At 40.7% G+C, this 25,262-nt stretch overlaps 1 protein-coding gene across 1 annotated transcript; it reads right to left on the bottom strand.

The window, feature by feature from the left end:
• Positions 1 to 1,920: 1,920 nt before the first annotated feature.
• Positions 1,921 to 24,626, bottom strand: LOC102080029 (GDNF family receptor alpha-4). Its single transcript, XM_005472108.3, has 8 exons — positions 23,761 to 24,626; positions 15,222 to 15,488; positions 15,045 to 15,137; positions 14,565 to 14,934; positions 11,351 to 11,451; positions 10,708 to 10,842; positions 7,019 to 7,155; positions 1,921 to 4,077 (listed from the first exon to the last, which is right to left on the bottom strand). Exons 1-8 carry the CDS (start codon positions 23,813 to 23,815, stop codon positions 3,877 to 3,879), a joined length of 1,359 nt encoding a protein of 452 aa, XP_005472165.1. The 5' UTR covers positions 23,816 to 24,626; the 3' UTR covers positions 1,921 to 3,876.
• Between the last annotated feature and the right edge of the window lie 636 nt (positions 24,627 to 25,262).

Genomic DNA, 25,262 nt, shown 5'->3' with positions numbered 1-25,262 from the left:
CTGGCTCAATTTGTCCAGAGTCAATATATAAGCTGGGGGGAAATTAAACTGACTTATTAGCCTGAACATTTGACTTTCAATTAGAGCTAATTAAGCTACAAATAGTATTATAAAGTCATCAAATAAAAAGCTTTACATATCCTTAGTAGGTCTAAAAATTAAGTAAATATAGCCTGAGATGAAAAAAACATGACATGTTACATCCTGTCATTATTTATTTAACGAAAATGAAGCTAAATGCTGAAGCAGTACACCCCATCATTTAGTAGGTTGTAGAACTATTTTTAGTAGCAGTAACTTGAAGTAATTCATTTTCTGTAAGACTTCATCAGTCTCTCACATCACCATGGAGGAATTTTGCCGCCCTCTTCTTTACACAGTTGTTTCAGTTCATTGAGGTTTGCAGCCATTTATTTATGCACAGCTCTCTCAAGGTCACACCTCAGTATTCCTGCTGGGTTTTACAGCTTTTTTTTCATTTTTAGCCATTCTGTTGTAGATTTGCTGCTGTGCTTGGGATCATCGTCTTGTTTCCTCACCAAGTTTTCGCAAATCCTTTATCTGTAACACAGACAACCTACTTTTATATACAAAGGACTTTGTGGTCAACTCAATGACTCCGATGTGTCCAGGTCCTGTGGCTGCAAAACAAACCCAAATCATTAACCCTCTACCACCGTGCTTGACAGTTGGTGTGAGGTGTTTGTGCTGATATGCTGTGTTTGTGTTTTTATCAAATGTAGCACTGTATTATGGCCACACGTCTCCACTTTGGTCTTGCATGTCCAAAGAGTCATTATTCCAGAGGTCTTGCGGTTAGTTGCAACTTTGCAAACCTTAGCTGTGCCACCACATCCTTTTTAGAGTGAAGAGGCTTTCAACACTTCCAAACAAACTGTACTTGTTCAGTCTTTCTCGAATTGTACTGTCATGAACTTCAGCATTTAACATGCTAACTGAGGCCCTGTTCTTCCAGTTTCTGTGAGGATTGCACAATCTGACCTTAGGGTGAATTTTCAGGTTCGTCCACTCTGGAAACTATATTGAAGGTTTCCCACTTCTGAATAATCGCTCTCACTGTACAATTATGAACTTTAAATGATTTGAAAATATCCTCATAACCCATACCAGATTAATGGGCGGCAACAATTGCTGCTTTCCTTATTGGCATTGTGTCACCACACACCTTAATGCTCCAGAAAACTGCCAAAACTTGCTTTTATAGAGGTGCTCACACTGGCTGATGATCAGTCAAGTGCATTTTATTAGCACCACCTGGCTGCTACTTAGCCTCTTAATTCCTGTGGAAGCAGCAAAGGAATACTTAATTTTCGCACAATGCATCTGCATTTTGGCTTAGTTTTTGTTAAATAAACATGATTTTGTAGTTTTTATGAGGTTGTAGTTCCCTAATTTGAAGACTTGTTAACGACCAGATTATTTTTTGATTGTTTCACGATAAATAAAACCTTAGAGCTTTCTTATAATAACTGGATACTTTAACACTCTTTTTTCTTTTTCTTTTTTCCAACTAATTGATTTAATGTTCACTTACATTATAAATGACCAAAAAGCCCTTTCACAGTGGTCGTTCCTCGGTCATTCAAAAGCACTTTTTTCAATTTCCAACATGACTTTTATTTTGATTTTTTTTAACAAACTGGAACACTTTATGCTATGTCACAAAATTACACAGTTAATACACACTAAGGTCAGCATTATTCAGCATGTCTGGTATGTTTTTACAAGCATTGAAACAGTACTGTACATAGCCTCACCACGTCCATGATATAACATACAAACTGTCTGGGGAATAGTTACATAGTTTCTTTAATATGTCAGTTTTATGCATGGAAAGTAAGCTGATGTAAACGTTAACTTTACATAGTGTACAAATATAAACAAACCTGCGGACACACATGTAAACTCACATTAAGTCGTTAAGGCCAGAGTGCACGGGATGCAATTACTGACACTTGTCATTGGATGCTTTAGAGCTCGCTGCGGCTGATTCTGCAGCGTAAACGCTGTGATGGGTGATGTTTCTCTGTCATTAGCGGCACGCCTCCTCCACGGTCTGCTTCATAAATGTGAATGCCTGCTGGTTGTCAAATCAGACTATTACTTCACTTCTTCTGTCCGGTTATGTTCTCTTGGCACCAGCTAAGCATGAAGTCATACTTCAAAACTTTGCTCTCAACAAGTAAGTGGTCAAAAAACTTGCATGATGTCATTTCGCCCTACAGTCAGTAATAGTCACTGCAGGTGCACTAGCCTTACAACATCCATTCAAAGTCCAACTTTAACTTCCCCAAACTTTGAAATAGGATAGACTGCCACTCAGGGAAACAGGGCTTATATGCTTCCAGCCTCCTTTACGTCTTCACACTGTCGACACATATCCAAAGTTCAGTCTTCATATTAATAAACAACTCCAGCAGATGTTGGTGACACAGTCTCAAGTCACCCATCAATGCAATTACTCCAATACATATTATTTTCTTAAAAACATGAATTCGTAATTACAATGAATTGGTGCTATAGCGGTTTATGACTAGTGAGAAAACGGAGCGATTTTCTTTGCAGAGATCCCAGCTACTTCTTGGAAACCCATCATCAAATCAGAGAAGTTTACCCCTCTTAAAAAGCTTCACTATCCTTCTCTTTACCTACACCCCTGCAGCTGCATAATTTCACAAGAAAATGAGCCATAAGAGGAAAAATCATTAACATCAGCAAAAGATATTTCAGGCAGAGAGAATGGCTCAATGTGCTGCTCAATGATCAGAGCAGCCAGCAGGCTTTACAGCCTCCTGTGTCCGTCTCTATCGCTGCATCTCGCTCTCGCAGCATCTACAGTGCATGATGGTGAAGACGCACTAAAAACACATCTCCTAAGGATAAAAGAAGTGAGAGGGTATGACAGCAGTAAATTGGCTTTTTCCTCCCCTGAGCCCTACTCTAGACTTCCCCTGCATGCTGAGCAATTTGAATTGTGCTGTAATTGCTTATGTTGCTTTTCTCTCCTCGTCATTTCTACAAAAGAATTTGATCTCATTACTTTTGCCTGTGGTTGAATTCGCAGCCACTCACTGCGGTAGGAATAATACTAAGTGGCGTGTTAACAAAAGAAAGGGAGCAGAGTGACTCTTGCTCTCAGCTTTTCGGTGCGCCAAACGCAAAGAACCGCATACGACGCGACAACGCGTTGGTTTTACATTTCATCACTTTTATAAATGAAGCAATTTCCAAAAGTGTTTCGTTTTTAGTGGTACAAAGCAGCTTAAGTGTGGTGCGGTTCCCTATTAGCTCGTTGTAAAGTGGATTATCTTACTCTACCACAGTATGAAGGAGGGAGAGGAAGAGCCGAAGGGGCAGCAGAGAAACGGATGCGACATGAGTCATGAAAAAGAAATCAAAAGCCATGCTCATGCCTGGTTGCAGTGGAGTAGACTGGTTATGGTTTTTGGGAGCAAGTAGAGTGAATGTGGCCTTGGGCAATGTGCTTCTTGGTAAAAGGGGTTTCAGTGTGAAGCAAGCTCTAGATAGAGCATTTGCCCAGAGAAAACCTCTCAATTCACCCATGCTCTCATGTATCTGCTCGTGCTGTTGCCTTCCTTTCATTTGAGACAACTTGAGCACAGACAACATGGATACAGCGGGGCTACAGATATCTTTTAACATCTGAGGAGGCTCAAGAGGAAAAAAAATAGAAAAAAAATGCTGGGATACAAAACTAGAAAAAAGGAAAGAAAAAGTGTTATGAGTATTTACATTTCTTCTTCATGACAGTCCTCTGAGGTCCATTCTGAGTGCTGAGATGGATTTGACAGCAGTAGCGAGTGTAAAATGTAAGTGGAGAATGAGATGGAGGCTTCAGTAGCTCCAACACTTCCAGTCTATGATGAGCGCGGGCAGCAGCAGTAATGGATACACGGGTACTGCTTGGTTAGCTGCTCCCCGCTGGCTCCCTCTAGCACCCGATTCTGTGTCAGAGTCCTTCTCGGAATACGGCGGAATGACGTTGAATTCTTCGCTCGCCTCTTCCTCCTGCTCCTCTTCTTCGCTGTCCTCCATCTGCGGGAAGCACAGGAAGAGCGATTCTTTCAATTAACATGTGTGCTGGAGCATGGAGGAGAGGTCAGGAAGAGAAAGTCTACATTAACCCAGAATCTAAAGCACATGTAAAAATATCCTAAAGGCAAAAAACCTGGAAGCTAAGACATGACTTTTAGGTTAACAAAAGACAGAAAGTACATTTCATTTGTGCAACTTGAAACTATCTATCTAGATGTGTATATAGATGTGTGTTTTCGTAGTCAGTTCTCCATGCTATTTTTACACTCTTCTTCATGATATTTTTTTTAAATAAAAAAAAAGGTCAGCCCCCAGGGCGGGACCTATAGGATGTCAGAGAAGCGGGCAACAGATACACAGTTATAGGAGGAGCTGAGAAGAGAGAACCATGGATGGGAATGAAAATTAGCAACTAGAAAGCCACGGTGAGGGAACGGCCACTGGTGAGCCACTGTCGTCCTGAGTATAGTGAGTGCTTAACAGGTAGGACGAGGTCAAAAATGGGAGAAGCAACAAAAAAATCTGCAGTAAGCGACTTGATCATTGTAGCCATCACCTCAGTAAGACCCCCCAGAGTGGAGACCCATGCCAAAGGACTAACAAGTGCTGCACTAGCTTCCAAAACAACTTCCTTTGCTGTAGCCGGGGAAACTTTTCTTCATCTGTGGTTGCAAATACTGTTTTATGATTTGGAGTTTTTATATCTACTGAATGCCTAACAGCTTTATTCTGCTCACCATTTGATTTGGTAAGATTTTCTATTTTTATGTCCTGTATTTCCATATTTTTGCTATTACACCCATGAGCTTTTAGTAAATTTGAATGCTTTATCTTTTTTATTGTTAATGTTTTTAGGATGATACATTTTTTATTGTGAATAAATGATTTTTATCTACTCTTTAAGCTACCGCTCTCTTGTCTGCTCCACTCAGTATCAAAAAAAGGAGATGTGTGGTGCTGATCTGTGGATGCATCCTTACTGAAACCTAATGATAGTTAGAGTACAACTGTTGACAGTTTTCAGTTTGCTGCAATAGAAAAATGGAATACACAACTGTACCGAGACCATGAGACCATAAAAGTCAACTTTAACGTCTACTTTTGCTAATAGGAAGTTGGGAAAATTGCAGCTGTAATATATTTGTCCTTCACGTGACGTAAAATGTGCAAGTGTATGGTTCACTGTCTCTCTGTGTTCGCACTGTCCAAGGTAAATGCTGCCTTTTGCCCGATAGCAGGACAGGGCTGTCAGCATATATAAAAACTGGCAGGTATAGGCTGAATATAATTACTGGTTGGACCATTGTTTTTATTCAAAAACCGAATTCTGTTTTCATCCATATTTTTCAAAGGTTTGTGCAAGTGAATCTTTCCATGTTTGTCATTGGCTGATTGGTCACATGCTGCTAACACTGCCTCTCATTGCTAAATTAGGAAACTGCAGATTGTCTCACTGAGTTAACAACCACCTTCGTGTGACTCCTTAGCCTGATTGTCGATGTTGGAGTTAAACCAGAGGAGGAAAAGATAATTGGGGTATGCAATAGAACTGACCTTTGCCCTCTTTTGCCTTTCAGCCCCTCCCCACAGCGAGGGAGTCTACACACAGAGTCGAATCTGTAAAGATCATCATTGCAGATATATCGCAGATAGCACGTATATCAGGTGCACTACAACCTGTAAGGCTTTCTACTCAAATTCTATGACCTAAAGTACAAATAGGCAGTTAAACTACGATGAAGCATATAACCCAGCTGTCCTTGACAGATTAGTAACACTCCAAAAATTACAATTTAAATGTAAAAATGAGGATCATAAGAACCCAAGACTTCTAGTACGCCTGGTCCATTATTAATATTAATGAAATTCTGTAAAACCACATTTAGGCGTCCCACCAGTAATCTCCAATTTGTCGTGCAAAAGATTTAAAAAGTCAAAAGCATCACTTCTCTAAGGTAAACGTGCACATTTTGCCATAGAGCCACATCTACTGATGACCTGGGTGTGATCTTTTTTCAGTAAAATATTAGGTTATTCAAAAAATTTTGCTCTCAGTGGATTGTTTAAAGCTGTTTGTACAAATAAGAAAGAAGCAGAGCTTAATATTAATAACCCAGATAACATTTTACACGACTTCTCCTTCTAGAGTTCACATTCAACAATCTCTCACTGCTGAATGATTTTCTGTGCTATATATTTTTCCTTTGAGAAAGCCCTGAGTTACAGTGAAGCCTCCATTCAAACACAGCCACAGAGGGTGCTGTGAGGGCACACTGAATGGAAAGAGAGCGAGTCCTCACCTCAGATCCTTACTTTAGTTTAGGTTTTACTTTTTGGCCTTGACATTTCACTGCATTAAAAGTACAGGAGGAAAGTTGCAGCACAGTCATCTATCCATTTTTTCATTCAAGTTTCAGATTTTTCTCAAATCAGTGCATCGATAAAAGCATCAAAGGAGGTGTGGAGTGATGCTGCAGAGTTTCACTTTGGTGTATCCATGAGAATTCATAATCTGACCTTTTTCAGTGAAACTCCAGAGATGAACTGCGCATCTCGATGTCTTCTAAATCTACTAGCGGCGGAGTTTCTGTGCTACGAGGGTGGGTGGCTTGGGATAGGAGGAAAAGAAAATGAGGAATTAGAAGGATTAAACTAGTGAGAGAACGGAGACTATGAAGCAGATGGGTGTGCATACATGAATATTAAAAGTAAGGGCTGAGCCTACTGCTGCAAACACCTACGGCTAATCCTCAGCCACAATAAGAGGTGTGGATAGGAGAGAGAGGGAGGGAAGTAATCTGAGTTTATACAAGGAGCTCCGGAGCCCGGCACACTGCGATAGTCCCACTTAGGTGTTATCACCTGATACACAGGCGACTGCCTCTTTAGCTGAACTGGTACCACCAGCATATGGCGCAGAGAGAGCGCAGAGACAACTTACACTGTCGAATTCAGGAAGAGTGTTAACACTGACGTGGACCTTCTCCTGGTAGACGCGTGGGGAGGGCTGAGAAGTTGGCATGGGAGAGTTTTCCACAGGAGGAGGTGCGGAGATTCCCATGGAGCTGATGGCACTGCCTAAAAACAAAAGCAGCAGGGGAAATCTTCTTTAGCTTCACATCATTATTCATCCCTGAAGCATCACCCAAAAAAATTTCAGTGACTTTTCTAAGCATAGTTAGAGCCATTAGCTCTGAAAACACTGTGCAAAACTGCATGAGATATGAGCCTCTCTTTTTTGTTTTTGTGGCACGGTAGTGCAGCGTTTAGTACAAGCCTGCTAGTCTGAGGCCTCTGCGTGTAAAGTTCTACCTGTGGCTGCTTGAACTTTCTCTGCGTGCTTCAGCCTCTTCCATCAGCCATTGGATGGATTGCTGTGAAATTGGTACATATACCCACATATCCCTTGGCATGAGTTCTGATAACTGAAATTTCCTGACTTTTCATTTAATGCCACCTTTAGGTCAAAACCTTACAATATTTCTGTTGGCTCCCTACATATAAAATGGGATGAAGATAATTTAATTTCACATCTCTTCTACACATTCCAAATGTTATTTTAGCTAAATCCCACAGAGAACCTCCTGGCTGCCAAAGACAAGAAAATATCTGCTTTGGTGTGAACAGTTATTCCAGAAATTAGCTGGTTCCATGCCACATGTTACCAAGCAGTTCTGATAGTTGAAGGACAGTAAATAAAATACTAAATATTCAAATTAACATTGCAACTGTTTGCATTTGTGGTGAAGTCATTAGTGGGTGTACAAATACTTTTACATATATGTTCATGTGAAAGAGGAAGTTTTCACAGGACTGCATGGTATTCCGTGATCCAGTAGCTTGTAGGGAAACTGTAGCAGCAGTAACTTAAAGTAATTGTTTTCTGTATGACTTTGTCAGTCTCTCACATTTAAAAAAAAGCGGCTTTCTGCTGGTAACCCCTCCAAACAAGCCACACTCGTCCAGCCTTTTTCTAATTGTACTGTCATGAACTTTAACATTTAGTATGCTAACTGAGCCCTGCAGAGTCTGAGATGTAGCTCTTTGATTTTGTGCAGTTTCTGTGAGCGCTGCACAGTCTGACCTTCGGGTGAATTTATTGGATGTCCACTCTGGGAAGATTGTGGCAGTGTGTAAACACACACCTGAATGCTCCACACCAGCAAACCACCAAAACCTCAGCTTTTTTAGAGACGTTCACATTTGCTACTTATCCTGTTAATTCCTATGGAGAAAATGATAGTGTAGTTCGTTTTTCACAGTAATACATAGAGTGCTAAGAAAACTTTCTTTTTCACATGACTGCAGTTATTGCTTAAACAGTTTTAAGTTATTTCTTATACTGCCTTTTGCACTAAAAATATTACCAGTGTAATGTTTTAAATTTATAATTATATAAACACGAATATCCCTTGCTTGGATATTCTAGCTTCAACCTGTCAGACATTAGCTACAGAGTGGGATATATAGAATGAACATCAATGAAACTAGTCATTGTAATATTTGTAATATGCTGCATTTGGTTTCTTTCTTTTGCATCTTCACTCAGCTACTTATATCTTAAGCCCAAATAATTTGATGCAGGTAACCAATGACTGCTGTGTATACTAGACATGTACTGATTGATTCTTGGCTGGACAACACTTAATGTGTGGTCATATTTTACTTAAGAGAACCTGTCTGGCCTCTAACAATTATTCTTGTTCTCTTATTACAGTACAGTACATCAGTAACAATTGTTTCTACTGTATTGTACTGCAAAATGTTTGAACTTTTTACAGTTTTCTTTATACTTACACAGCAGCAAAATGAGATAATGCCCTTCCATCCATTCTGATTTGGCAACAGTTCAACAAGAAGCCACATTATATTTATCAGATTTGGTGAAAGGATTTATTGACTCCACAGAGCTTGGAAATCAGATTCACATTTGGCAGCCAGCCACACACCAGGGATGATGTCTCTTGCCACTGATTTATTTATAAGAAAACATTATGGTTCAACGGTTTGCCATTTCAATCATCAATTATGACCCACCTAATTTGAATTCTGTATTCATGCACATTTAAAATGCTCACTTAGATCAGCATGCCTACATTAGTTTAAATAATACTCTAAAAAGTAACATTTCCTCGGTCATTATGCTGACACAGGGTGATTTGTCAGATACAAGATACTTAGCGTGAAGATGAGCAGTGTGTTTAAATTTTGATTTGTAAGATGCATCAGCTACTTGTGCTTCCATTTAAATTTACAAGAACTCCTTCAAATAACACAAGATGTAGAAAAAAAATACTATTAAAAATAAAATCAACATATATTACCAAATCCTCAAATGTGAATGTCAATAAGCGTACAGTAAATGATCAAAAAGGTACACTGTTTCTTCAAGTTGTGTTTTTACAGTCTCCTTAGTTAAGTTTAAACTTCCTGAAACTGAAACTTTACTTTGAAACACACCTGTCTCTCTGAATGTTCATGCACACTTTTATTTTCTCAGAATGACTAGGACATACTCATGCCACCGCTTTTTTTTGGCCTATTCCTGTTGGCTGTGAAATGATAATGACAGGATGCTTTCATAAGGAGTTGTAGTTGCATAAATACAAACAAAATATGGGTCATTTTAGCCCATTGCAAGGTGGTTGCTAGGCAACATCATGACATTATAATATATAAATGTATAATTCAGTTTTTACAGATATATACAAATGTTATTGTGAAATTAAAATGACAGGATGCTTGCATAAGGTGTTATAGGTGCTTAAATGCTAAAAACAGGTCATTTTAGACATTTGCTAGCTGGTTACCAGGCAACCTCATGGAGTCACAATATATAATACATAACTGATGTTTTGTGGATATAAATGAGATGTCACTGCTGTGAAATTAAAATGACATAATGCTTGCATAAGGTGTTATAGGTGTATAAATGCTAAAAACGTCAATTTCTTAGCATAGATAGCAAAACTCTGTTGCTAGGCGGTTGCCTTGCAACCTCATGGTGTCACAATATATATTATATAACTGAATTTTTGTGGATGTAAATGCGATGTTATAGTTAAAATGACATGAAGTTTGCATAAGGTGTTATAGGTGCATAAATGCGAAAAACAGGTCATTTTGGGCAGTTGCTAGGTGGTTATTAGCATGGTGTCATAATATATAATAATTTAAGTTTTGTGGATTTGAATTAGATGTTGCTGTCATAAAGTAAAAATTATGCAATGCTTTTATAATTTTTTATAAATGCATAAATACTAAACACAGGTCATTTTAGCCCATTGCTAGCTGGTTGCTAGATAACATGATGACATCATAATTTCTGCGATAGATAAGAACCTTAAGGTGCCTGAGAGGTTCCTGTGCACCACGTTCGGGTGCTTAACTCCTGATCATGTAGGAGGGGTTGGCAGACAAAGACAGAGGCACAGAGACGGAGCTTTTGTGTACTAGAGGAAAAACCCAGATCTTCAATTGTATTTGTCTTGAACCGTGTGGTTCTCACAAACTGTTGTGAGCACTGCTTTTGTTGGAACATTTTGGGTATTAAGTTTTTGTCTTTGGATAAAAAACTGTAAAACTGTGCTGTGCTGCCTTCCCTTCCCAGCCTTATTACATCGTACTCACGCAGACAAATATTGTTGGTGAACATCTGCAGGATGCGCTGACAGCCCTGCCATTCATTCCCACTGCCTTCACATGTGCACCACTGGGACACCTCTGTACTGCTGTTGCTCACGTAGTTGGGAGTCATGATGGTTCCTAGTTATAGAAAAAGACCAAAGTCATACTGCAGGCACAACTTTATAAACTTTTAAAATCATATTTCCTTCAGACTCAAGAATTTTATTTTCAGCACACAGCTCTATGAAAGGTAAGACACAGACTACTAACGGTATTAGATGCCCTGCAGGTATGGTGCCACCAGGTTCCCAGCTCTAGATAGTGATAATTTCAGGTACACAAAATTACATTTTGAGTGTGAGGAATGAGTGAAAATAATATTTCCCACATTATTTTGGAAGGCTGCTGGAAACACTGTTTTTGAATCTGCTGCCATTGTTTTAAGTGATGCTATAAAGAGTAGCAGCTGAGGACCATTTGTGAACCCCTGCAGATTTATTTTGCATAATGAAAATTACACATACCGAATATCGCTCCTAAACACCTATTGGATGAAGTTCTGTTTGTCAGATTCTGTCAGTTTTTTTCTGAGCTATACACTCTTTCAGCCTCTTCCACCTCTTTAATTTGTTTTCCTCCATCTCACCTATGAGTCCAGCATAAGCCTTCAGGCACATGGTTCTGCGCTCTCGCATACAGCCAGAGGCAGGGGGCTGGCAGTTATGCTGGAAATCAGCAAAGCGGGATCTGAAACACACACACACACACACACACACACAAGAAGAGAAAACAGTTTTTCATGTGTCAGCACAGAGAAACAGAGTGTGCATTTTAAAAGTGTTTTGACAATTTCATTTCGGGATTCAGGGTTGTGCTGAATGGAAACAACAAAAGCAACACAAACAACGACATAGTATAGGAGCCCAACCCACTAGAGAAAGGGATACATGAAAACTGCCTGGTACTTTAGTAAAACTTCAAAAAAATGTAGCTTTCTAGCACTCTGACACCACCTTCTTTTCTGCAAAAATGCACACACTGTTATTGTCAGTGCTGACAGGTCATTTGAAAGGTGTGCAAACAGTACATTTTGCAGGTAGATGATGTCTTTTAGGTTTGCAATCAACCCTTTCCACAATGGAGGTGCAGCACATATGCTGTGTGCATTACTGAAACATAACCTGCTGCTCATTTTCAGAATGCTGCATAGGTTAGCACGCTAGACAAAGAGACTGCTTGATGCTACCGCAATTAAAAGTAATGAAGCATTGTTGTGCTTCATTACTTTTGTATAAAATCTGAGTGAGTCTATTGACTCACTGATTTAAAGCTGGAGTTCAATTTAAAACTTTTGCTGATGAAAACTTCTTGAGTTCAAAATTCCCGCAACTCTCTCTTATGCACTTTGTGGCGTTTGGCCTTGTAGTTGTTCTTTTACTGAATCTTCTTTTTCTTTCTTTTTAGGCTTTCATTCATTCATATAAAAAGTACAGCAGGGCTAATGAAGTTAATGTATTAAATGTGCACAGATACACTCATTTGCAGCTGCATCATTCAAAGCTTCTAGCAATAATCAACAGCAGATCTATAAGACTGTACATTAAATGATGTGACGTGTGTTTTGGTGCTGTTTCCACACTCTGCAGTATAGTAACACATGTCAGCATGAGTGAAACAGGAAAACCTCCATTGGCGTAACTTTGTGCTGAACACTGGGGGGGGTCAAGATCTCTGTCTAAATAAATAAATAAATCTGGGTAAATTCCCAGATGATTAAACATGCAACTATTTTGCTGGTAATAACTGAAAACAGTAAAGAAAATCAACAGCCTATTTATGCAAGATAATTCATAATTTTATTGGGGGGGGGTCATAACCCCCAACCCCCTGGGAATTACGCCCCTGAGAACCTCATATCTCTTTGTTGCTCATAATGCTGCATGATGAAAGTGTGAGTGTTGAGTCACCACCTTACTTTCAAAGTCTCAAGTAGTTTACACTATGGACACTTTGTTAGGTACACCTTGCTAGTATTCGGTAGTACCCCCCTTTTCGTCTTCACTGCTGCCTTAATCTTTCATGGCACAGATTCAACAAGGTGCTGGAAGCTTTCCTCAGAGATTTTGGTCCATATTGGCATGAAAGCGTCACACAGTTGCTGCAGATTTGTCAGCTGCACATCCATGATTTGACTCTTCTGTTCCACCACATCCCAAAGGTGCTCTACCTTTGGGATGTGGCTACCGTGTCATGTAAATACAGTGATGTCATGTTCAAGAAACCAGTTTGAGAACTGAACCAGTTTGAACTGTTGATACAAGGCAGGATAGATTCGTGCTTTTATTCTGTTACTATCATGTGAATTTTGCAGCACTGAGACTCATCAGACCATGCAACATTTTTCTCTGAGCTGCTTCCATGTGAATGGCTGATTAGATACTCGCGTTTACAAGCAGGTGAACAAGTGGACCTAACAATGTGTCTGGTGAGTGTTGTTATATCCATTTATGAACAATAAGTAGACAGCACTTGAACAAAAACTGCCCTCACAAATCATCCTGATGAGCAGTGATGTAGCTTTGAATTCTGAGTCACTGGAAGTAAACTGGTCCAATCTTTTGCTCCCACTTCTGTATCTGTAAAAAGCTTCCTCAGTGGTTATGGCCCCACAGGACCCATCACCTGCTTATATTTCCCTACGAGCAGACAAGAAAGGATACGGTACATTCAAGGCATAAAATATTTATATTCCGAGACTTTAATCTTTGAGTTACAATGCAATGATGTGCTGAAAACCCACAGGTCCTGGCATTAATATGGATGTAACATTCATATCTACCACCTGCCTGAGCACTGTTGCAGACCAAGCACCCCCATGCCAATACCACTCTCTGTTGGCAGCATGACAATATTCCCCGAAAACCACCAAAACTGCTCAGGAAAATCCCAGAATAATACAAAGAGCTGAAATCAACGGCACAGCCTCCAAACCTCCCACATTCAAATTCAAACAAGCATCGAAATTGGGATCTAAAGATGCACCGCATCAAGTCTTACCACACGCCAGAACAGGACTCAAAGGCACCACGGGACACCCCCAAATATCTTGTGTCCATGCACCAACAGGTCAGAGCTTATTTAGTGGCACAACCGGACATGGACAACATTAGCTTTTAATTCCACTTTAATTCCAAAAGCAAGGGTCGTGCAGTGGGTCTGGTACGTTCAGGACATCTTGGATTGTATCATCTGAATGACATGCTAAATCACATCTGGGAAAAGCGGACCTGATGGATGAATTTTGTCAATCAAAAAAGCATTTACAAAGGTCATTTTTTAATTATTGGCATTTAAATTGTTTACATTTGCATTCATAACAGCTTCTAATCATCATCTGTGCATTTTCTGGTGCCTTGCTACTTTATCAATAATAGGTTTCAGAAAGTAATTTGCTACCAGCTTGCATTCACTTGACTTTTAGTTACATTTATTCCCCTCACTAGTAATCCGGGAGGTGTATCTCATACATATCACCCTTGAAGGACTGCATGTTTGTGCTTTAGGGAAGAGATTATTTAATTAACTCATTCATCAGTGAAGGGGAAATTTTATTTGCAGCAGTTCTGTTGATACTAACAAAATGGGAGATGCTCATCAGAATGCAGCTCACTGGTGCCACTAGTGTTTAAAAAGACAGCACCGTGTGTTTAATGTAGCCATGTTTGAGGACTGTGTCCAATCATTACTTTGTGGTTAACTTTGCAAATATTTCTGACTCATTTGTGGATGCTTTTTCTGATCTGTGTCCATACGACGAGCCCTTAATGTTCTGTATCAGTCTACTCAAACAGCCATCTTACCTACACAGCTCATCTTTGGAGCAGTAGTTCTGAAGGCTGAGGCAGTTGGGCTTGCCCGCTCTCTCCTCCCCTCTCACATTCTCCTCATAGGAGCATGACGGGACGATGGTTTTCCTCCGGCGCTCCCCACACAGAGTGTCAGAGCAGGGACAGAAGAGCAAAGCGAAGCTGTACTCCTCTGGCACGCGCTCCAGGAAGCGCCGCAGGGCTTTGTGGCATTTCTGGCGGTTACAGCTGTTGTCAGAGACTGTTGCTCGCTTGGTGCAGGCTACAACATATTCTGACCGCAGGGAGCCACATTTCTCATACAGGCCACAGTCCTGGGCGGCCTTCAAGCACTGGTTTTGACCATCCATAGTATTAGAGGAAGCTGGGGGGGGGGGATTCAGGAGGAAAACAGAGCAATGTATACCCAGGAAAATCAAAAATGGGATCTCAATCTAATTTTGGGAGCAAAATCACAAAAACGTTCATCTCTACCTGACATGATGGAGGCCATACGCGACATCTCGATGTTTCTCACCAGGTTTAACTTCAGTTCTTCATATGGAGACACTTCATACTCATCATATGCTAAAAAAGCAGAACAAAGACCACATCTATGACCCAGCTGAGAATTCAGCACATACAGACATTAAATGCTGGCATCAAACCCACCTGCGAATCTCACAGTCCAGTAGACCTTGAGGCAGTGTTCCTCCCTGCGAGAGCCACGCTGACACTTGCAAACTTGGAGGGGGCGATAACGCTGCAAGGAGTTCTGGGCCTCCAGGCACTCCAACCGCGCGTCTGCCCTGAGGGGCGCCACGGCTTCCTCGGCCGCGCAGTACTCCAGCAATCGATAGATGGCCATGCAGGACTGCTCCTGGATGCATCCCTGCTCGGCCACCAAACAGTCTACGGATGCAGATACTGTCACGCTACCTGCAAGAAAGGTTAATGTCGTAAGTGGTGAAAGCTGCATGTTGCCAACATTACTGGGTTTATTGTCCCACCATCCAGTACTAAATAGGCTTTAATTAAGGCAGCAGAGCCAGGTGAGTGCACTCCATAGGCACTCAACAGGTTGTGATAACATCCAGAAAGGAAGATTAAATTGAAGCTACACAAGTGCAATAGAGCAAAACCTCAGATCTAATCAAAGAGACTAAGGAGAATAATTTACCAACACTACAGGAGTATGTTATGGCTATAATCATTTTCAAATTATTTCCTCGTCTTCCCAGTGGGCATCGTAGTTGAATTTTCTTCTTCTGGTTTCTTTTTTTTCCCCACACAACTTTAAAGTAAATCTTTGACTTTTTTATCAGTTTATTGTTCAGCACAGTATTTGCACCAGTGGGAGTTACAGCATGTCCTCTTCAGCTGTTTAGTATGCTTCACCTCAAATTGTAATACGATGGAGCTCATGTACTATGAGTGGTTCATATGAGCTTCTCTTTTAAGAATTAACCATCTTTGCTTTAAGTGAGCAAAGATGAGAACTTGGCCAAATCTTTAGTAACCACTTCTGTTAGTCATATATTTCCTCAGCTTCTATATTCCCAACAACACAAAAAGTATTTTGCTCTCTAAATTAACATGCCATACTGTTTGATTAAACTACTTAGTGGAGGATCCTACTGATGTTTTTGATGATTCATCCCATTAACTACCTCTTCATACACCCATGATGTATCCCATTAAATGCAACATTACTACTGCTGACAACTTTCCGAAGCGTAATTTCAAGATTGATTCCCCACCTTGGTTTCTGATTTCGCCGGATGTTCACACAGTTCAAATTTTGTCTCTTTTATTTTTTTGGTCAAATCAATGTTATTGTCCGTTTAGAAATCTGTCCACACTTTTCTGTTCAAGCGCTTCTTTGAGGGTTTGGGAGTCAGCTTCCTAACTGCATTGCATTCAGAGGCTATGAAGAAACTCTGCCTAAAAGACAACCGGGCATGTGGTGAGAAAAAAAAATCTGTTAGTTTCCTGGATCAGAAGGGATGCCATTCAACAGCCAGCCCTCAAGTCTTGGATGCGTCTTTGCTCTGCAAATACTTGAACCACCACCAAGAGAGCGTTTCCGGAATTGGCCCCTCCTATGTGACAGTAATTGGCCAAAAAGTGAAAGTAGCTTTCTAGAAACAAGCAAGCATGCATAGAAATATCATTCAAAAAAAGTTAATGAGAGGCAGTGATAGCAATGCAAAAATATATAAGTTTAAATGACATAAAAGATTATACAAACCTGACTATCATCCTCTTACATGTGTCACACTGGTATTTATTAGGCCATGTTCAGATATGTGTACTCGTGAATGTCTTGCAAAAAAAGCGCTGCTGTTATTATTATTATAAGACACTTGAACAGCTTAGGGCAAATCCTTTTGCAGCAGAGTTCCTTCCATTTGGAACGAGCTTTTTACCGATGCCAGACACCGTCTCCACATGTAATGCTAGAGACAAAACCAATTTATTCAGCACTATTCAGCACGTCCCTTTTCACTTCCAGTTTTACCTTCACACTGAGACTCAATCTGGATATCACACTCAGACAGTGACTGAATTGAAACGTCCACTATCAGGATGTTCCCCCAGCTTATGTGCGCATTCATACAGCTGCTCCTGCAAAATATGCTACTTAAGGACGCTAAAGATTTGCATCAGCTGTGTATGTATTTGTAGAAACATGCTGCACATCGCCAACCACATTTCCTCTACATGTCGGAAGAAAAAACATGTGGGTCCATTGTGATTAGGCATGAAGCATATTTTGATTGGCAATGTTCTGCCTCGAATGACTACGAGTGATAAACTACAAATCATTTCATAATGCTGATTGCTGCTCAGTAAAAAAAAAACACAATGCAGGAAGGCCAGAGGCAGCCCGAGTGAGACGAGAGAGAGAGTAAAAACATTTGTTTAAAAAAAAAAAAGGAGTCTTCAAAAAATGTATCTGAAGGAGCATTTCAGGAAATTAATTTTCTCAAATGTGACACATTATTGTCCCCACAAATTACACTTGATATACAGTAATTCCAGACTTAGAAGGAAAATAGCTTGGGTAGGCAATATGCACTCACTTTTCCCACTTTAGCTCATTAATTTTCTATATCCTGTCACTTTTTAAGTGCATGTAATGAATAGGCTGGAAGACATATGAAACTGGGTTGCACATAGAGTAAATCATCATGTTTAAAACTTAATGCATGCCTGCTAACAAATATCTGCACCTATTTCATACACACGTATACTTATGATTCAGTACATTAACATTTACATCACATAAGCTCGTATGCAAACACACGCGGCATTGTGTTAGATTGGTCACACACTTCGATTAAGCTCCTGCTGACTGGCGGCACAAAGCGCGGCTGCAATCCAATTCTGCTGCTGCATGTTTTGCAATCTCAGGCGCCACATGAGGTCCACGTCTCACTTTGGCATGAGACATATCATAAACAGAAGCTATGCTTCATCGCCGCAGCAGGACAACTTCCAAAGCGACTGCTGGGACTCCATAGGGTGAGTTGGGGGTGGGGGATAGTAACACACAGGCCAATCAGTCATATTCACAGTTACAGCAAAGGTGATGATTACCTGTCTATCTGTGTATCATGACGTCTCGATAATCCTACCAAAGTATTACATCCCAGCACTTTTAGCTGCAATTTTAACAGGCTTTGTATAATCTCCAGTTTATTCATTATTCTTTCTCAGTGTTTGCTCCTTCGGGCTTACATTCGATAAAGACAGACTATCAGCAGTTTTACTTTGTGAGAACCTTTCATGGTGTAAGCTCACACATGCACATACCAGCACACATATACATCAGAGATAACAAAAACCTCTATGAAGTCCAGACCAGTTCTTTTATGCCTCGTCCAGCGTGCAGGTCAGAAGTTCATTTTTATAGCATTATTTAACGCTATGATGATAAAGAAGCACTAGGCTCACATTATGGGGGGTTTTGCCACGACAAATTGCTACAGTAAAAGTCTGCATTAAGGGAATTGTTGGTGTAAGCACGGAGTTTATGTTTTTCAGGAAAAAAGAAAAATAGAAAGAAAAGTGAGCAGGAGATTAATTACTGCGATATGTGAGCCATAATGCACTCTATTGATTTCTCACTGGGCTGATTAATAGAATTTGTGAGCTGATGAAGGTTGAAGCCATAAACGTCAAACCATACACCACATACCGACATTCACAGAGGCACCAACTGCGTTGGCAATTTTCTCTTCCGTCCTTTCAAACACATGGGATGGGCTGTAGAGCGTCCAGATTGTTGGGCAGTAATTTGACTTGAGAGGAGACCGTGGCGGGAGAGTGCGACTCTGATGTGAAATCTGCTCAGAGATTGTGACAGAAGGGACTTCTTGGAAGGAAGTCACAGACTCAAGGAGCAAATGGAAGCACAGCAACAAGATGGAGAAAAAGGAGAAACACGCTCACGGCTGCCACGAAGTGTTACTACGTGCACTCATTCACAAGCACACCAGTGGGACTCCTGTCTGACCTGTTCGTGCATTTCTGCGTGCACGTAAAAGATTTTACTTGTTGTAACTGGAATTGTTGACAATCAGCAGCTGCAGTTTTGTGTCAGGGAAAGTAGAGCTATAATTAAAATGCACTTATTGCACCATAAAAACACAAACACTCACTGCTCTTCTTGGCCTTCTAGTGAGTATATTAAATAAATATAGATTAGGATTGGACTTTAAACAAACAAAAAAATAGCAGCTTGAAGATGTCAGCTTGTGTTTAGGTAATTATTAGTAGCAGTTAAACCAAATATTCGACCGTGGTTTTATAGCTGCAATAACAACGATGAGGCTAATGTTAAATATCTCTATAGTCCTATTTTGTTCATTAGCGGCACATTAAAAGAACGACAGGGTTGGCATGCTAGGGCTGACCCACGACCATGGTGGGATATTGTATTTCAATGAAATTAACCCATCAACTGACCACAAGACGTCATGCTAAAAAAAAACATGGGACTAATAAATGGGAGTGGATACTCCGCAGAACATTATGCTCAAATCATGATGTGTATTTGAACACTGTTCCCTGTGCAGTGTGGTCAGAGTTGCTTCCTCAGGAAAGACACAGATGGTTGATCAGTGCTGATTAAGGCTTCAGTGGCTCCTTATTGACACAATCGTTTCCACTGAGAGTTATGCAAATTCAAACACTCAGCTCAGCCTCCTCTAACATTAAGCCTTCTTTTAACATTAAACATATGCTTAACAGTTTGCACATATTCTCTTTGTTATGAGCAAAGTTTCGCTACTGCCCTGGGCAGCCTCAGTCGAGCAGTTCCTCTTAAAGAAATGGCAAAAGTTGGGGTTTTTTTGTCTGTAATGGAAAGCTGACTTATTTAATATGTGAACTCGTGCTGAGATTCCTCTTATTTAACATGCTGTTTCAAAGCGTATGCATTTCCTTCAGATGTCGCTGGGTATTGGGGACTTATTAGTGCTCAAAGAAAACATTTCAAAAGAAGCTGAAAACAAAGTTATTATTGATCAAGGAAACACAACAACAACCATACATTAGCCAAGCAACCGCAGTACACTGGGTTATCTTTTTCTCCCTCGTCATTGTGCTTACATGCTTTTGTGACCTCTCTGTTCTGCATTGTAGCTTCTTCCTCTTCAGTCACTTCATGCAGTTCTACCTGCTGCGTTTATTTATTCTCCACAACTTCTATTTTTTAAAATAAATCAAGTCATCGAAATTTGTCCACACCTAAAGTGTACAAGCCCCATCTTTTTACCAGCAGCTCTCACAGCTGTGGCCACACGAGGACAACACTGATTGGTTCAGTAACATGTCACATTGACTTTAAAAAAAAAAATCTGCAGTCTGATCATTTGCCAACTTCTTTTCAAAAAGCTGATTGTGGAACAACTCTTCACACCTCCTTGTATAACTTGCTTAAATTACCTTGCATGTATGGGCAAACACCTCACCTTTCATTTTGCCTCAGTTTGTGCAACATTACAACACTAGTGCTGAAAACTTCCATACGGAGCCACTTGCTTAACCACTTTTGATGTACCAACCCAAAGAAAGACTTCAGGCCTGGGGGTTATCTGCGGGTGCTGTGCGGCCCCCGCCCCCCAGTAAAACGGCGTCAGGAGTAAGCGAAGCAGTATTAGCTGCTCGACAGTGAGTTGTTGAGCAGCAGGTAAAGCTGTCTGAATCCAGAGGCGACAGTTCTGCTGGTGAGGACAAGAATAATCATTTCATGTTCGGAATCAACAGCTACCCAGTGCATCTAGTACATGGATAATGTCTCACTTAATGAGCCGTGCCAGCGGATTGTGCAGCCACATCACGCAGGCAGCATCCCTCCGCTGTACTCCAGGTAAAACGCATCAGGTGCCGCATCAGCCAGCTAGGGTGTCTGGATCTGTGTGAATATTTCAGGCTTCTGCCTTCTGCTGCCTGATGCAGTTCTAAATTCCAACATGCCAAGAAATTTCTTGGCCAGACACACACACGAGCACTGACAGTTTCCATCGGGCTGTGGATTTTTTGTTTGTGCCATCAAGTGTGTGCGAGTGGCAATCAAGATGCAGTGCACACGCGAACAAATTGACTATTACAGCCAGTCATACATAAGTGACACAATTTAACATTTAAGAAAGTAGAGTTTTTTTATGCTTTTAGCTTGACAGGGAGAAACCAGGTGTCATTCAGACCTACATTTAATTGCTATCCTTGATGTGATCATTTTAATTAAAATGCCTCCTTTAATGCAAAATGTCAAATAGATGCATATTCAGAGGGGGGCATTTCATATTTTTTATCTAAGGAATATTCAATGGGCTTCTTGCCAGTTTAATTTTTGTGTGCTGTCGTCCTAAACAAAACTGAATTACAGGCACAGGGAACATCAAGACAATGCCTGAGCATTCAGAGGGGAAGACAAAGAAATGCCTATGGCATGGAGAGAAAGATAAAGAGGCTGAGAATTGGATAAACCTGCGTGCATGAGGTGAAGTCAAATAGCTAAATAGAAACTCCAGGGAGACTAGTCCACCTAAGACGTGGGTAACTTTACACAGCATGAAAATGAGCCCTAATAAATTTGTGACAACCGTGTTATGGCTCAATCACATCCACTAAATGAACTACCAAAATAGCAGCGCTCAATCAGCAGTTGCAGCCTCTACTGGGACTTTAGCGATAATCCTCAGGGGCCTGGCAGCAAAGGGTCAAAGTCGGGTTAAATGTCACTCAACAATAGCCAGCTTTCAGTTGATATAGCTGGCAAACATGCAGTGTTCCACATTCAAAGTGATCGCATGCATTATTTGTGGGATTTCTTTCCATTGCACTACTCATTTGGGGCAAGAACCGTGGATTCAACAACATATACAAAAAATAACCCAGAGAATGAGTATCAGATCATATCTTTGACCCAATAGATGATAGATTTTAAAGTCAGCTTTTAAAAGTCGGGACTTTTGTTCAAAGGGGCGAGAATTCTGAATCTATACCTATAGATGTTTTTCTCCTCTTCAGTCTTGGTGACAAACCTTTTGAGAAGACCATTGTCATCATCTTGTTGGCGCTGCCATTGTTGAGGCCACCGAGTTGCACAAGGTCGGCTATATTCCAAGGTAAAAATAACATTGCATGAAATGGAATACAGTTCGTAGGGGCCAGACTATTTATACAGCAACAGTCTGGCCAAACAGCCGTTTTGAAACAAAGTAGCTCTGCAACAGATTTGTCCAAAATGACATTAACACCGAGACCACATTCTGCACCGATTACACGTTTTTTTTATGACGTTGATTAACAAAATTAAAATCCAATAATTTCTCTTGCAATCAGGTATAATGTCAGAAGTGAACATCAGTGCAGACTAATTTGCATGTGTAATGATTCGTATCTCGATTAATTAGCACTAGAAAGTAGCTGCTTTTCTTGGTGTGATTCCACCTAAGTGCGTGGCAGGTGGGCTTGAAACACTGTATGATGTTCTGTGTGTCTGAAGGCTCTGACATTCACGAGAAAGCATTCATCATCTAATGATACTAATCTCTAATGGGCAGCCTCACCTGATGTTATCTGAACATTCCCGGATGCCGAGAAGGATGAACCTCCTGTTCTTGGAGCATAATCCAACAATTACACTATTTGCATGCATTTGTGCAGTGAAAAGCACAGGGTGGGCGGTGGCTGTGTTTCCTGCGGTCTGTGTTACATTAGATCAAGAACAATAGATCAAGATACATGACATGTAAAGAGCCACAAGCTCTGATGTACCTGTCACATTTTTAAAAAGAAAGATCAAAATGAATATAACTCTAAACCAGCAACCACAGACCAACAAGCTTTACGCTCCACTGAGATGTCCGACCACATTATTGACTTTAGACAATATAAAGGCACTTGGCAGAAGCTTAATGTGTGTTCACACTGCAAATTCATGGAGCCTGCTGAAATGTCAGATATTGCTGAGAGGTCTCTCTGGAGTTAATCTTCCCAAAAGACAATGACTGCTCGTGCCGTGACACTAAATGCTCTCTTTTGTTACTTCTATGAAGTTGTGAATGTCAGATTTAATCCTACAGCATATTCACTTCCATTACACATTTTATGAAAGAAAGGAAGAAAGGTCTATTGTCTCAGACCTGAACACATCATCCACATGTAATATCTGAACTTCTGCTAGATTTTGTATTATTTCGTGGACCTGTGTAGTTTTATTCTGAAGGCTGTCCCAAAAGTTTATCTTAAACCTGGAATACAATGCAAGACTATTTATGAACCTGCGTCCAGTCAGCGTTTATTCTCCTTCTCATGCGTGGACAAAAAGTCTTTCCCACTTCTCTCTCCCTTTATGAATTTCAATAACAAGCCAGCTACCGCTCGGGTCACACAGATGTAGGCAATATGCAAAAATAATAACAGAACATCAGCAAAACAAATTTAATTCCGGTGTCTTCATGTGTATCTCGGCTTGGGGCTTCATACTCTCTAATATGCTGCTATTCATTCATACATTTGCATGAAAAACACGCACGCACCCACACACGCATGCACTTTCTTATTAAAGTTGCCGGTACTGGAAGAAAATGTCTCTTCCAAAAGATCCCAGCTTTGCATTATACACCGCAGTCTAAACTGACAGTCTAAACGGGAGATTAGAATCTCACTTCAAAATCAGAAAGGTGATGCTTACCATGAGAGAAAACATTGAGCAGAAGTCCAACGATTATCATCCTGCCCGGTGACATTGGATAGTTAGGGATTAGGAAACTCGCACCCGGCTCACTGCAGCTCAGTGACCCGTCTCCTGCCACATCCAGCCTCCCCTGCCGCTGCGCCCGCACGGACTGACTGACTGAGGCTGATCGGATGGTCTAGCAGCCTATACAAAGTTGGCAAAAACTGAACAGGAGCGATTCAAGTTCTCGCGATTTTTGTTGTTCCATTTATTTTCCGGATCCCGGTTATATTGATCTCTGTCGGACGCCAATTCCAAAACCATTTATCCACAAAAGAAGAAAGAGAGAGAGAAGAAAGTTTCTCTGCAGCTGATCACGACAACGCTCCCATCAGTCACACACCGTACCGTAACCTCCCGAGCGCGAGCTGTGTGGCGTTTGCGCTTCTGCCTCCCTGGCAGCTCCACAGTTGTCCAGCCAGAGTTGAGAGCAGACTGAGACTACACGGTGCAACTCTTGTTAAAGGCGCAATGTGATTGGCCCAATGCAAACAGCGATTGTGGCCAAAGGGACGTGAAAATGTTTCCAGTGGGAGAACAGCTGGGTCCCAGAAGGAAAATATGGGCATCAACTTTATGGATAACGTGCATGTGTTATTGAGGTTACACAGGAAAGAAGTTAGCACCATTACTGTGAATCCACTCAACTCTTCAGGTTTTGATGGTCGGTTGTGTTCAAAGCATAGCTCCAGTGAATGAACATGAATGCCTTCGACCTTGAAGCTTATAATAGGCTTTTGTGCCATGCCAGGCTGCATTCAGAGGAAATCTGAGGAAGACGACCCTTTGTTTCCGTTTGGACTGTATGTCCACGCTTATAAATCGTTTAAGTTTTTTTGTTTCCTCCACAGCTGCCTTAAATTAAACAGCTCTCATCCTTTCCATCTAGACTGGTCTGCAGTTCGGGCTTTTCCCATTCATATCAGTTTATAGCAGGAGTGGAACTGTGAGATCTTAATTTGTTCCAGTGCTGTGGCTGATCTGTGGGGGGAATGTGGTTATCCACAGAGGAATGAATTCAGAAATACTAAAATAAGACTGCTCACCTGTAACGCTAAGGTGATTTCCCTCCCTTGTGTTTGTTATTGCACCATTCTGTCTTTCATTATTTCCTCAACTTCTCTCACTTTCAGTATTTTACAAAGATTTGTAGCATCGTTGCAAAGGTTTCAGGTATAGTAGCCACTTTTTTAATAAACTGCTTTTTTTTCTTCTTTTTTTTACTTTAAGGTGTTTGTTTGTGGTTTCATGGAGTTCGCAAGCCTATCTATTTAAAAAAAATGCTCCACTCAAAAACATGATTAAATACACCCACAGCTGCCTCTCAATAAAGGCGAACAAAAGCAATTTAAAATTGCAAAGTGCGTGCAATTGACCTGCTGTCCTCACTGTAATTAAAAGCAGAGGGATTAATGGATTAATTTACACATCCTGTTTAAATGTATTCTCAAGTGGCA

This window comes from Oreochromis niloticus, linkage group LG10 (genome assembly GCF_001858045.2).
Source record: "Oreochromis niloticus isolate F11D_XX linkage group LG10, O_niloticus_UMD_NMBU, whole genome shotgun sequence".
NCBI classification, from domain to species: domain Eukaryota; kingdom Metazoa; phylum Chordata; class Actinopteri; order Cichliformes; family Cichlidae; genus Oreochromis; species Oreochromis niloticus.
This window is presented reverse-complemented; position numbering and strand designations above follow the sequence as displayed.